The sequence below is a fragment of the Oncorhynchus keta genome, chromosome 25, assembly GCF_023373465.1.
Source record: "Oncorhynchus keta strain PuntledgeMale-10-30-2019 chromosome 25, Oket_V2, whole genome shotgun sequence".
In the NCBI taxonomy this organism is placed as follows: Eukaryota; Metazoa; Chordata; class Actinopteri; order Salmoniformes; family Salmonidae; genus Oncorhynchus; species Oncorhynchus keta.
This window is the reverse complement of record NC_068445.1, coordinates 9380595-9395000: the sequence shown is the minus strand read 5'-3', so window position 1 is coordinate 9395000 and position 14406 is coordinate 9380595. Positions and strand designations below refer to the sequence as shown.

Below are 14406 nucleotides of genomic sequence, written 5' to 3'. Positions count from 1 at the left end.
TCACACACACACACAGTCAGTCTCTCACACACAGTCAGTCATTTCAATTTCCTTTATTGGCATGACGTAACAATGTACATAATGAATAAGGGTTTCAAATTTGGGGAAATGACACTAATTGTTTTATATTTTTGACATTTTGTCAGGAAATGCAGCTCTGTCTCAGGTTCTGCTGTGGTGCAGCGTTTGCACAGCCTTTCCTCTACAGGGAACCAGGTTTTCCTGTGTCTACCCTTCTCAATGGCAAGGCTGTGCTCACTGAGCCTGTACTTTGTCAAGGTTTTTCTGAGGTTTTGATTAGTAACCATGGTCAAATAGTTAGCCACGGTGTACTGACGATTTAGGGCCAGATAGCACTTCATTTTGCTTTGTGCTTGTGTTTCCCAATAAGCAATATAGTTTTGTTTTGACTGTAGAAATTTGTTTTATTCTGATTGGATGTTCTGGTCCTTAGACTTCAGTGTGTTATCAGAACAGGTTTGTGAACTCAGCCCCAGGACCAGCTGGATGAGGGGACTATTTTCTTTGCTCAGCTCTTAGCATTGCAGGGCTTGGTAATGATAGTTGTATATTTTATTTTACCTTTATTTAACCAGGTAGGCAAGTTGAGAACAAGTTCTCATTTACACATACAACAACACAGAGTTACACATGGAGTAAAACAAACATACAGTCAATAATACAGTAGAAAAGTAAGTCTATATACAATGTGAGCAAGTGAGGTGAGAGAGGGAGGTAAAGGCAAAAAAAGGCCAAAGGCCAAAACTTTCCCCAGGTTATTGTTCACACAAATGCTTCTGTAATTGTTAGGGTCAAATTTGTCTCCGTTCTTAAAGATTGGGGTTATGAGTCCTTGATTCCACATGTCAGGGAAATAACCTAAACTCAAGATAAAATTTTAATATAGCCAATTGAAATTTTGCATTAGTGAGTTTGAGCATCTCATTTAGGATCCCATCAGGTCAGCATGTTTTTTTAAATTTGAGGGCCTGAAGTTTCTTATAGAGCTCCTGGTCAGTAATAGTTTAGTTTCTTATAGAGCTCCTGGTCAGTAATGGGGGAGTCCAATGGATGTTGATTGTCCTTTAAAGTTTTTTCTAATCCATTCAACTTCTCATGAATTTGGCGTTCTGCGTTTGTGTCAATTTGAACGGTGTTCTAGAGTGTTTTATAATGGGTTGTCCATATGTCACCATTTTGTATCGCTAATTCCTCTTGTTTAGATTTTTCTTTCATTCTTTCCAATTTTGCCAGAAGTTGTTTGTGTTTATGGACTCATCAAATAGTGTCAGCTGCTTGCTGTTGTACTTTGCTTTTTTGGTTCTGAGTGTACTTTTATGAGTTTTAAAGTCTCACAATAAATGAAGGTGTAATTCACCATTATTTGGGTCTCTGTGCTTTTGGTTGGATAGTGTTCTAAGTGTTTTCCTTATAATTTCACAATTTGCATCAAACCAGTTGTCATCTGTGGTATTTTTGTATTTTTTAAAATCAATTTCAGTTGTGATTATTTTGCCGTTTTGCCTCTCACAGTTGCTCTCACACAGACAGTCTCTCTCTGTCAGTCTCTCTCTCACAGTCAGTCTCTCTCTCATAGTCAGGCTCTCTCTGTCAGTCTCTCTCTCTCTGTCAGTCTCTCTCTCACAGTCAGTCTCTCTCTGTCAGTCTCTCTCTCACAGTCAGTCTCTCTCTCACAGTCAGTCTCTCTCTCACAGTCAGTCTCTCTCTCACAGTCAGTCTCTCTCTCACAGTCAGTCTCTCTCTCACAGTCAGTCTCTCTCTCACAGTCAGTCTCTCTCTCACAGTCAGTCTCTCTCTCACAGTCAGTCTCTCTCTCACAGTCAGTCTCTCTCTCACAGTCAGTCTCTCTCTCACACACACATTCACAGTCTCTTTCAGTCACAGTGTTTCTTTCTCTCTTTTAGTCAGTGTTTCTCTCCCTCTCTTTCAGACAGTGTCTCGCTGTGTCTGTCTGTAAGTGCCAACCCCGTAACTCTGAGCTCTGCTGTGTTCCAGGGCAAAGGGGATTCTATCAAACAGATGGGACCAAACCAACAGGGGAAAAAAAGAAACAGACGGAAGGAGAGCATGTGCAGGAAAACAGTGTCTTATCCCTGCACTCTAAAAACAAAGCTGTCAGTGAAAGCACACGTGCCACTAAATCTTAACAAGGACCCTCAGAGGGGAATTATGAAAAAGTTCAAAAAAGCAGATGTAAATTCTAGACTCTATAAACACTCATATTTCAGTCGGTGACCTTTGTCAGACATACAGTACCAGTTAAAGGTTTGGACACACCTAATCATTCAAGGGTTTTTCTTTATTTGGACTATTTTCTACATTTTAGAATAATAGTGAAGACATCAAAACGATGAAATAACACATATGGATTCATGTAGTAAGCAAAAAATTGTTAAACAAACATTTATTTTATATTTTAGAATCATCAAAGTAGCCACCCTTTGCCTTGATGACAGATTTGCACACTCTTGGCATTCTCTCAATCAGCTTCATGAGGAATGCTTTTCCAATAGTCTTGAAGGAGTTCCCACATACAGTGGTTCGTCCCTTAAAAGTTGCAGCATACTGCGGTGCAGCTTGCAATGTTGCAGCAGAATTCTATGGCACGTTATTTAAGTGTAATAAGTGTGAACTACTGGTAGCATTAATGCTAGTTAGTGCTAGTTTGACCACCAGATGGCATCTTTGAGAAGCATTCTATAACCTTCAATAGTAGCTGTACTAGAGATTTTAAAACCATTTTTGTAAGAACATAGTATACGGGACTGATTTTAAGAAATGTTGCTTAATATTATGGTGTTTCTATTCCGAGAAAAAGGTTGGTCTAGGTCGGTCTTCTGTGCGCGGCTCTGCGGCCCATCCCGTGCCCCCTGCCATCGTGCCTTAAACCTTGTGTGCTTTCAGTGGATACAGCTGGAGAACTGCAAGGCAATCCCATGGTGCGCCACTCGGGAGCCATGACCAATAGAATCATAAAACACGGGACGAGATGTTAAAAACGTTCCATCGTGCCAATATATGGTATGCACTCACATGAGATTTGCTGTGATGTTGACAGAGTGGCATGGGAGGTTTATTTCTTAGAATGAGTTAAGATGTCAATTTTGGGAAACATCCTCAGTAGTGTGCCTTCGAATCAGTGGGTGTTTCGGCCTTTAATCACTAAACACCCTCATCAAAGGTGGCCAGCTAAAGGGTGTCAAGCCTTAGCTTGTGTCCCATGCCCAATTAAGATTTCCCACGGGACTATGCAAGGCAGGGGCGTCCTCTTCCCTGAGCCGGCCCTACAGCTGACCGCATACCTCATATGCCCTCTTCAAGTTGGAGGGAACTGAATTGGGTTCTCAGGTGGGGGTGGGGGTCATGAAGTTATGGCCCAGCAAGGGTCCTTCCGTTTGATCCAGATCCACTGGCTGCCTCTTTCAGCTGCTTGAGAAACTGCTCTGACGGTCTGCTGCAGAGCCTGTCCATGGATTCCAAGTTCTTTCAGCAACCTGATGGTGGAAGAAGCCACGAATCCTCTGCATCCCACTTCAACTGGCCAGACTTTTGCATTCCAGCCACGCTGAGTTGCATCTGCAGCCAACTCTGTGTAACGCAGTTTCTTACGCTCGTAGGCCTCTTCAACAGAGTTTTCCCATGGGACTGTGAGCTCTATGATGTACACAGCCTTTCGTGAAGGGGACCAGAGTACCATGTCTGGCCTAAGGTTGGTAGAAGCAATCTCAGGTGGAAAAATGAGTTGCTGGCCAATATCGACAAGCATCTTCCAGTCCTGGCCCATGGCTAGGTGTCCAGTTTCTGGCTTCGAAAGGAGGATGCTTGGGCCTTTTCTGTCCCTCTCGGATGAATGTTGTTGTTTTGACGGGATTGCTTGTTTTTGGAGGTATTGAATTGGTTGCACTCCTCTTGATCTCAAGTGCTGCAGCCAGGCTCGAGGACCTGATTGTGCCTCCAGGTGTAGCGGCCTTGTAAGAGGCTGGTCTTGCAACCGGTCATTATATGCCTGAGAGTCACTGGAGCTGGGCAGAGGGGGCAGGTCGGGTCCTCACCATACCATTGATGTAGGTTTTTTGGTGATGGAAGCACATCATAAACAGCACTTATGATGAAGCTGATGTTGCTTGCCTCCATTTGCTAGAGCTCACTCCAGTTGATCTTTCTCCTCTCCAGGCCTTCCCACCGCGTCCATTGCCCTTGTTTAGCAAGAGAGACAGCCTTTGCACTTCTTGCAGTCTCCTCCTGTCTGCGCACCTCCTCGACCACCAGCTTCCTGCGTTCAGATGTTGTTGCCTTATGGAACGTTGGTTTGCTTGCTGCCAGGCCAAAGCCTCCTCTTCCATGCTGGATATTCCCCACAATGTATTGGTGTCTCAGGGCTGATGTTGCTTGCTGCACAGTCTTGGATGATGTCCATATCCGTCCAGTTTGTAGGGGAGGTGCAACCTTGCTAATGGTCTGGTCTTTGGAGTCCTTCAATGTCATCTGCAGTCTTACTTTAGAGCCCTTGTACTCCTCCGTTAGACTTGTAAGAGGTAGTTCTAGGACCCCTTTGTGGTCAGTGTAGTCATGTCATCCATGTATGCTCGGATAGGTGGGAGACGGAGCCCTTCCTTAGTTCTCTCACCGCCGACCACCCATCTCGATGCCCTGGTGATGTCTTCTATGGCCATAGTAAAGGTCCAGAAGTGAAATTGTACAGCCTGCCATTATGCCTACTTCCAAGCGCTGCCATGTTGTTGTGAAGTCGGGTGTTGCGAAACACAATTGCAGGTCTTGGAAATAGGCCTTTACCAGTGTAGTGATGGGTTCTGGTACGTGGAAAATGTTGAAGGATTCCCAGAGGAGTTCATGGGCAACTGAGCCAAAGGCATTGGCCAGGTCGAGGAAGATGACAGAGGTCTCTCTTGTCCTTCTTAGATGTTTGTATCTGGTGCCAAATCATACTAGTATGTTCCAGGCAACCAGAGAAACCAGGAATGCCCGCTTTCTGTACAGATGTATCAATTTACTTGTTCCTTTACAGGTAAGTGGACAGCCTCTGTGCTATTATACTGAAAAAGATCTTCCCTTCGACGTTGAGAAGGGAGATTGGTCGGAATTGACTGATGTCTGTCGCATCCTTCTCTTTCGGGATTAGCACACCACCAGCCCTTCGCCATGCCTTTGGTATTATTTCCTTCTTTCAAAACTATCCTCATGAGCCTCCAAAGAAAGCGTAGAACATCCGGGGCATTCTTGTAGAGCTTGTATGGTACTCCATTAGGCCCAGGAGCCGAGGCCGCTCTTGCTCGTCGGACAATGTTCTCTACTTCCTTCCATTTTGGAGGGTCAGTGTCCAGATTGAACATATTGTCCTGCTAATAACAGGGTTAATAATATATATGTTAGAATATCCAACAAGCTTTCATAGAATTCTAAATTAATAATAATAATAATAAATCACCTATATATTTTGGAGATGATTATTTTGTTTTCAAATAACGTAATATGAGCAAGAAAAAGGACATTCTTGAACATGGTGAGACATTGTTACTAATTCGGAAAGAGAGCCAGTTTGTTATTTAGAATGATTTATTTCTGTTTCTAGAGGGAGAGAAACTAAAAAAGTACAGTCATCTCATGGGTCTCTCAGTCAAGGGCGGCACAGGTATTGAACCGGCATCTGTAGCAACACAGCTTGCACTGCTATGCAGTGTCTTAGACCGTTGCGCCACTCAGGCGCTGTATAACGTGACCGGTCGGGAGTGGAATACAGTATTATAGTAGGAGCAAAATAATCCTAACAAAATAAAATAAAAACCTTAGCGAAACAGCAGTTTTAGTAAGTAAAACTGAAGTTGTGCACAATTATCTGTTTCTATTTAGGTTTATGTCACCCATTCATTGTCAGTTAGAGACACAGTAGGACCCAAAAGCATAATCAGTGCTCTAACTCCCCCTTGCGCTGGTCTGGAGCAATGGAGTGGTGACGCAGGCTACTGTACTAAACCACAAATTACCTCCAAGTAACGCAGCATAATCACACAACTTTTAGTGGAGCAACCACTGTATGCTGGGCACTTGATGTCTACTTTTCCTTCACTCTGCGGTCCAACTCATCCCAAACCATCTCAATTGGGTTGATGTCAGGTGATTGTGGAGACCAGGTCATCTGATGCAGCACTCCATCACTCTCCTTGGTCAAATAGCTCTTACACAGCCTGGAGGTGTGTTTTTGGGTCATTGTCCTGTTGACAAACAAATGATAGTCCCACTAAGCGCAAACCAGATGGGATGGTGTAGCGCTGCAGAATGCTGTGGTAGCCATGCTGGTTAAGTGTGCCTTGAATTCTAAATAAATCACTGACAGTGTCACCAGCAAAACACCCCCACACCATCAAACCTCCTCCTCCATGCTTCACGGTGGGAACCACACATGCAAAGATCATCCGTTCACCTACTCTGCATCTCACAAAGACACGGTGGTTGGAGCCCAAAATCTCAAATTTGGATTCATCAGACCAACGAACAGATTTCCACTGGTCTAATGTCCATTGCTTGTGTTTCTTGGTCCAAGCAAGTCTCTTCTTATTATTGGTGTCCTTTAGTAATGGTTTCATTGCAGCAATTCGACCATGAAGGTCTGATTCACGCAGTCTCCTTTCAAAAGTTGATGTTGAGATGTGTCTGTTACTTGAACTCCAATCTGAGGTGCAGTTATCTCTAATTAACTTATCATTTGCAACAGAGGTAACTCTGGGTCTTCCTTTCTTGTGGCAGTCCTCATGAGAGCCAGTTTCATCATAGCGCTTGATAGTCATTAAAACTATGAAAACTATGAAATAACACATGGAATCATGTAGTAACCAAAAAAGTCTTAAACATGTCTTAATATAATGATGGACTGTGGTTTCTCTTTGCTTATTTGAGCTGTTCTCGCCATAATATGGACTTGGTCTTTTACCAAATAGCCCTATCTTCTGTATACCACCCCTACCATGTCACAACACAACTGATTGGCTCAAAAACATTAAGGAAATAAATTAACTTTTAACAAGGCACACCTGTTAATTGAAATGCATTCCAGATGACTACCTAATGTTGGTTGAGCGAATGCCAAGAGTGTGCAAAGCTGTCATCAAGGCAAAAGGTGGCTACTTTGAGAATGTCAAATGTATACACTGCTCAAAAAAATAAAGGGAACACTAAAATAACACATCCTAGATCTGAATGAATGAAATATTCTTATTAAATACTTTTTTCTTTACATAGCTGAATGTGCTGACAACAAAATCACACAAAAATTATAAATGGAAATCAAATTTATCAACCCATGGAGGTCTGGATTTGGAGTCACACTCAAAATGAAAGTGGAAAACCACACTGCAGGCTGATCCAACTTTGATGTAATGTCCTTAAAACAAGTCAAAATGAGGCTCAGTAGTGTGTGTTGTCTCAACGTGCCTGTATGACCTCCCTACAACGCCTGGGCATGCTCCTGATGAGGAGGCGGATGGTCTCCTTAGGGATCTCCTCCCAGACCTGTGGTGCAACGTGGCGTTGGTGGATGGAGCGAGACATGATGTCCCAGATGTGCTCAATTGGATTCAGGTCTGGGGAACGGGCGGGCCAGTCCATAGCATCAATGCCTTCCTTTTGCAGGAACTGCTGACACACTCCAGGAACATGAGGTCTAGCATTGCATATGGTCTCACAAGGGGTCTGAGGATCTCATCTCGGTACCTAATGCAGTCAGGCTACCTCTGGCGAGCACATGGAGGGCTGTGCGGCCCCCCAAAGAAATGCCACCCCACACCATGACTGACCCACCGCCAAACTGGTCATGCTGGAGGATGTTGCAGGCAGCAGAACGTTCTCCACGGCGTCTCCAGACTGTCACGTCTGTCACATGTGCTCAGTGTGAACCTGCTTTCATCTGTGAAGAGCACAGTGGCGAATTTGCCAATCTTGGTGTTCTCTGGCAAATGCCAAATGTCCTGCACGGTGTTGGGCTGTAAGCACAACCCCCACCTGTGGACGTCGGGCCCTCATACCACCCTCATGGGGTCTGTTTCTGACCATTTGAGCAGACACATGCACATTTGTGGCCAGCTGGAGGTCATTTTGCAGGGTTCTGGCAGTGCTCCTCCTTCTTCCACAAAGGTGGAGGTAGTGGTCCTGCTGCTGGGTTGTTGCCCTCCTACAGCCTCCACCACGTCTCCTGATGTACTGGCCTGTCTCCTGGTAGCGCCTCCATGCTCTGGACACTACGCTGATAGACACAGCAAACCTTCTTGCCACAGCTCGCATTGATGTGCCATCCTGGATGAGCTGCACTACCTGAGCCACTTGTGTGGGTTGTAGACTCTGTCTCATGCTACCACTAGAGTGAAAGCACCGCCAGCATTCAAAAGTGACCAAAACATCAGCCAGGAAGCATAGGAACTGAGAAGTGGTCTGTGGTCACCACCTGCAGAACCACTCCTTTATTGGGGGTGTCTTGCTAATTGCCTGTAATTTCCACCTGTTGTCTATTCCATTTGCACAACAGCATGTGAAATTTATTGTCAATCAGTGTTGCTTCCTAATTGGACAGTTTGATTTCACAGAAGTGTGATTGACTTGGAGTCACATTCTGTTGTTTAAGTGTTCCCCTTATTTTTTTGAGCAGTGTATTTAGATTTGCTTAACAAGTTTTTGGTTACTACATGATTCCATATGTGTAATTTCATAGTTTGATGTCTTCACTTTTAATCTACAACGTAGAAAACAGTAAAAATAAAGAAAATCCCTGAAATGAGTAGGTGTCTCCAAACTTTTGACTGGTACTGTGTATTTCATAACATCATTATTCTGTCAGTATTTGAAAGAAGGGGTAGAACAATGGCCTTTCTCCCAAAGTGTGCACTCATACACTCCCCCTCGTATATAAAAGGACTCACTGGTGTAAGGAATATGGCATAAACAATATGGCACCACCTTGCTTGCACCAATCCAATGCTTTTCTATGCACGAGGGGTGGTGAATGAGTGCCCACTTCTAGGATGAAAGGTGGAGTGGTGTGCTAGCTACTCACATTGGGCCGGAAGCTGAGCTTGGACAGGTTGTTGCGGGGCGTGAGCTGCCAGGTGTTCTTCAGGTTGAAGCCCACTGCGCTGGCGAAGCGCTCCGTCGTCGGGACATAATTTCGGAAAGTGCTCTGGGTGAGCCGAACAGGACCATCGTAGATCTGGAAGCCACGGATCGGGAATGTCCTTGGAAAAATAAGCGCGAGAGTCACACAACACACATGAACTTCAAAATGACCTTCCCGAATTAATCAGCTGACAACCTACATGTCATGTATAGCTATTGAAAACACTGGAGAGAAACATTAGGCCTATTGCTAGGATTATCAGCTTGTTGTCTAACTCGATAACAAAAGGATATCAAAGTGAGAACATTGTTGTGTCCCTCTCTGGGAAAATCCTGTCTGTGACGTCATCAGCGGCGGCGACAACAACACAAACATCTAGCAGTTACAGGGTCGTCAGGAAGTGTCTAAAAAGGCCCATTAATCCCAGAGAGGGGTAACAGGGACGTCAAAAACAAGGGCGTCATCTGAGAAATTAGAGCACGCTGCAATTAGCTGTTCCCACGTTTTTGTGACCTCCGGAGGAGGTAGTGGCCACAGGCGAGCATGACCAGAGCGACCACTTTAAATGAACAACAACTTCTAAGCCTTAATAAACCCTTGAAATGTCCTGCTATATAAAGGGTGGCAAAGGGGACATGCCAGGTTTGGCACCAGATATTATGACCTTTTTTTTAATCACCCTTCATGTAGTATAAATAATTTGAAAGGCATTTACGTAGTGCTTATGCACACTTTATAAATTCTCTATAATTAATTTATAAATTGTAGTTTGGTTAAAGGGCAGGAAGCATGTGTTTATACTCACAAAGTAACAACACAGTGTGGTCAAAGATTTAACAAATGTGTTGCAGTCACAATCTGGTTGCCTATAACTACAAACATGGTTGTTTTTTGTTATTTTTGTAAAAAATATTTACTAACTTATCTTCAGATATCTTCTTAACTACTCACAATGCACTATTTCTCAAAGTCATACGGAGAATATACTCTGTGTTAGCTAGCTCAAACAGGCTAACGTTAGCCACTAGCCATGTAGACCAAGTGTTGGCATTGGTGAGCTACAATCCTCTAATCACGAGGAGGTGTGATGTAAACAACCAATCAGATTCCCCACACGTGGAGGCCCGCATGATCCTGCTCGGCTGCTCCAGTCAAGGCAGCTCTGGCTTCTCCTGCACCAGCAGGCTTGCCTCTGGCTCAAAAGGAATGTGGAAAATCTTTCCTGCCTGTTCTAATTGGTTAGTAACTCATCTGTTCTGTTTGTTTTTCATCCTCCAATTAGTTTGGTCAACTTTTTGTCCTGCTTTCTATATAGTAGGCTACAAGTTTTTTCAACCTTAGCTTAGTACTAGCATGCTACATTAGCTGACTGACTGTGCTGTTGTGATCATTGCCATCTGCCTGGAGCCTTCCTCAGATTGCCGTCTTATTGTTGACTCTTCCTCTCGTATCCTGTGCCCATGCCGCCTCTGATTATTGCCTCTGGAAACTATCTACTTTGGATGAACCTCACTATATCGCTTTTGGATTAGCGGACTCTCCCTCGGCCGGTGAAACGGCCTCTCTCTCTGAAGCGCCTCTCTCCTACTACCAGGCGAAATACTAGTTTGATTTTTTTACTACAAAATGTTTGAATACCTTTTCCCGTTGCATGCCTTAAAGTGGCAATCGGCAGTTGAAACCAAAGATACCACCCACCCTTGTTTAGGTAAAGAGCTGAGGGATGGGGAAACTTTCAAATTCATAGACAGAGCTGTGGATGCAAGGACTGACCATCCAAATTACAGTTTTAATCATGTTTTGAGCCTAGTGTTTTTAAAAATATATAATTTTACTTTAATTTTAATAAGCTCATGAGGCATTTATAAGTTATATTCTTCAAGAATCAATGGGTATACAGTGCCTTCAAAACGTATTCACATCCCTTGACTTCTCACAATTTGTTGTGTTACAGTGTGATTTTAAAATGTATTAAATTTAGATTTTTGTCACTGGCCTACACATAAAACCCTCCAATGTCACAGTGGAATTATGTTTTTTTTTTACTTGTACAATTTACCTAAAAATTCAAATCTGAAATGTCTTCAATCAATAAGTATTCAACCCCTTTGTTATGGCAAGCCTAATCTAAAATATGCATCCTGTTTGCAACAAGGCACTAAAGTAATAATGCACAAACATGTGGCAAAGCAAATTCACTTTTTGGCCTGAATACAAATTATTATGTTTTGGGCAAATCCAATACATTATCACTCTCCATATTTCCAAGCAGAGTGGTGACTGCATCATGTTATGGGTATGCTTGTAATGGTTAAGGACTGGGGAGTTTTTCAAGATAAAAATAAACAGAATGGAGCTGGTTATTTGCTTTCCGCCAGACACTGGAAGATGACTTCACCTTTCAGCAGGAAAATAACTTAAAACACAAGGCCAAATCTACACTGGAGTTCCTTACCAAGAAGACAGTGAATGTTCATGAGTGGCCGAGTTACAGTTTCGACAAATCTTATTGAAAATCTATGGCAATACCTGCAAATGTTTGTCCAGCTATGATCAACAACCAATTTGACAGAGCTTGAAGAATTTTGAGTAAAAAATAAATAAAAGGGTAAATGTTGCACAATCCAGGTGTGGAAAGACTCAGAGCTGTAATCACTGCCAAATGTGTTTCTACAAAGTATTGACTCAGGGGTGTGAATACATATGTAAATTAGATATTTCTGCAATTCATTTTAAATACATGTGAGAAGAAAAAATATATACACAGTTGATGTCAGAAGATTACATAAATCTTAGCCAAATAGAATTAAACTCAATTGTTCACAATTCCAATTGAAATTTAATCCTAGTAAAAATTCCCTGTCTTAGGTCAGTTATGATCACCACTATATTTTAAGAATGTGAAATGTCAGAATAATAGTAGAGAGAAGGATTTATTTAAGCTTTTATTTCTTTCATCACATTCCCAGTGGGTCAGAAGTTTACATACACTATTAGTATTTGGTAGCATTGCCTTTACATTGTTTAACTTGGGACAAATGTTTCAGGTAGCCTTCCACAAGCTTCCCACAATAACTTGGGTGAATTTTGGCCCATTCCTTCTGACAGAGCTGGTGTAACTGAGTCAGGTTTGTTGGCCTCCTTACTCGCACACGCTTTTTCAGTTCTGCCCACACATTTTCTAAAGGATACTTATTTTCCACCATAATTTGCAAATAAATTCATTAAAAATCCTACAATGTGATTTTCTGGATTCTTTTCCCTCATTTTGTCTGTCATAGTTGAAGTGTACCTATGATGAAAATTACAGGCCTCTCATATTTTTAAGTGGGAGAACTTGCACAATTGGTGGCTGACTAAATCTTTTTTTGCCCAACTGTATATGTTTTCACATTGTCATTATGGGGTATTGCATGGGGAAGACATTTTTTTAGATGGGGGAAACTTTTTTAAATTCATTTTGATTTCAGGCTGTAACACAACAAAATGTGGAATAAGTCAAGGGGCATGAATACTTTCTGGAAGCACTGTATATTATTCAAGTCCCAAAATTGATGTAGCAACTGTGTATTGCCCCTTTAATGAACACGACCATGAGGGCCGTCTCTCTGACTGTGGTTGGGTGGCTGACAGCATGCTCCATGTCCCTGATCTGAGTACTCCTGCGCAACTGTCATCCGTGACTGACTTACATTTTCTCAGACTTTGATTGGTGATTGATTTCTAAGTAGAGGTCGACCAATTATGATTTTTCAACGCCGATACCGATTATTGGAGGACCAAAAAAAAGCCGATGCCGATTAATCGTCCGATTAATTTATTTACATAAAATAATGACAATTACAACAATACTGAATTAACACTTATTTTATCTACTTAGTATCAAATAAATAATGAAACATGTTCAGTTTGGTTTAAATAACGCAAAAACACAGTGTTGGAGAAGAAAGTAAAAGTGCAATATGTGCCACGTAAAAAAGCTAACGTTTACGTTTCTTGCTCAGAACATGAGAACATATGAAAGCTGGTGGTTCCTTTTAACATGAGTCTTCAATATTCCCAGGTAAGAAGTTTTAGGTTGTAGTTATTATGACGCGTCAACTATTTCTCTCTATAATCGGCATCCAAAAATGCAGACTACCGATTGTTATGAAAACTTGAAATCGGCCCTAATTAAACGGCTATGCCGATTAATCGGTCAACCTCTATTTCCAACACAGGATTCCCCCCCCCTTTAGTCTCATATAAGGCTTACTACACGGATCTAGTAAATTGTTTAAAAGGAAACACAGGATGTGACACAGCAAAACCATTCATCCTTTTACAGGAAGTAGTACTTCCCTTCCAAGAGCAACACACTTGTTCACCCCCTTTCGAATACTATGTTTTTTATTACACACACACCTGTTCCTGGGCAGTGTCCTCATCTTGCCATCTGCTCCTCCCTGGCCCCAGTACTTGTTCTGGCCTCCGTTGGAGCCGCGGTTGCGGCTTTCTCCAACAAACAGAGACTGGGTCACCTCCTGACTGGAGCCCTCATCCTTAGGGTAGCTACCGTCACTAACGGAAGACAACAGGCAGGGGATATGTTTTTGAGCAAATGTGTGTGTGTGTGGGGGGGGGGGGGGGTATGCATAGATGTAGAAACATACACAGGAGCATTGGTACATACCTCGCAAAGGAGAGTCCCACCCCATTGTCTGCAAATCTATAACCAGAGAGAATAAATGCATCAGTAATTATGGGGAAAGCCCAGCAATGGAGGAGTCACTGGTTCACTGTCATCTACGGCCTTGTGGACTGAGAAATAGGAACCAAATGAACTATTAGCAACATGCTAATAGGCTACACATAGCCCAATGATAGGTTACACACAGTTGGCTGCTTGTTTACATGTTAGCATAGCATGCTAACCTCTGATTGTAATGCAAGTTGCTACGGTAACTCCTGGGTAACATTTGATACACTTAACTCTGTGCCAATCATACAGCAAACCTAAGAGACAACCCATGATATGACTTCTGCACAGGACATTGATGAACAATGATGAATGTAAGTGCATTCATCATGGGCTCAATGTGTTGACATCCCAGCACTCACCCAGAGTTCTGAATGGTGATGTCACCGCCACGTATCCAGGCTCCGAGGTCATTGTTCTTGAAGGCGATGAGTGTGTCGATGAGAGCAGCCACCCGCGGCCGGTTTGGGTCTGCATTCTCATGTGGACGGAACCTGAAATGGACCCATATGTAATATGAGTATAGAAA

At 42.8% G+C, this 14406-nt stretch overlaps 1 protein-coding gene across 1 annotated transcript in view; it reads right to left on the bottom strand.

The window, feature by feature from the left end:
* Positions 1–14406, bottom strand: part of LOC118357832 (cell surface hyaluronidase-like) — a 74232-nt gene that overhangs the window by 14432 nt on the left and 45394 nt on the right. The window contains exons 13-16 of the mRNA XM_052478592.1: positions 14240–14371; positions 13812–13847; positions 13544–13699; positions 9080–9257 (exon numbers count right to left, since the gene is read on the bottom strand). Of these exons, the coding sequence (XP_052334552.1) occupies positions 9080–9257; positions 13544–13699; positions 13812–13847; positions 14240–14371 (502 nt within the window). The remainder of the gene's footprint in view (positions 1–9079; positions 9258–13543; positions 13700–13811; positions 13848–14239; positions 14372–14406) is intronic.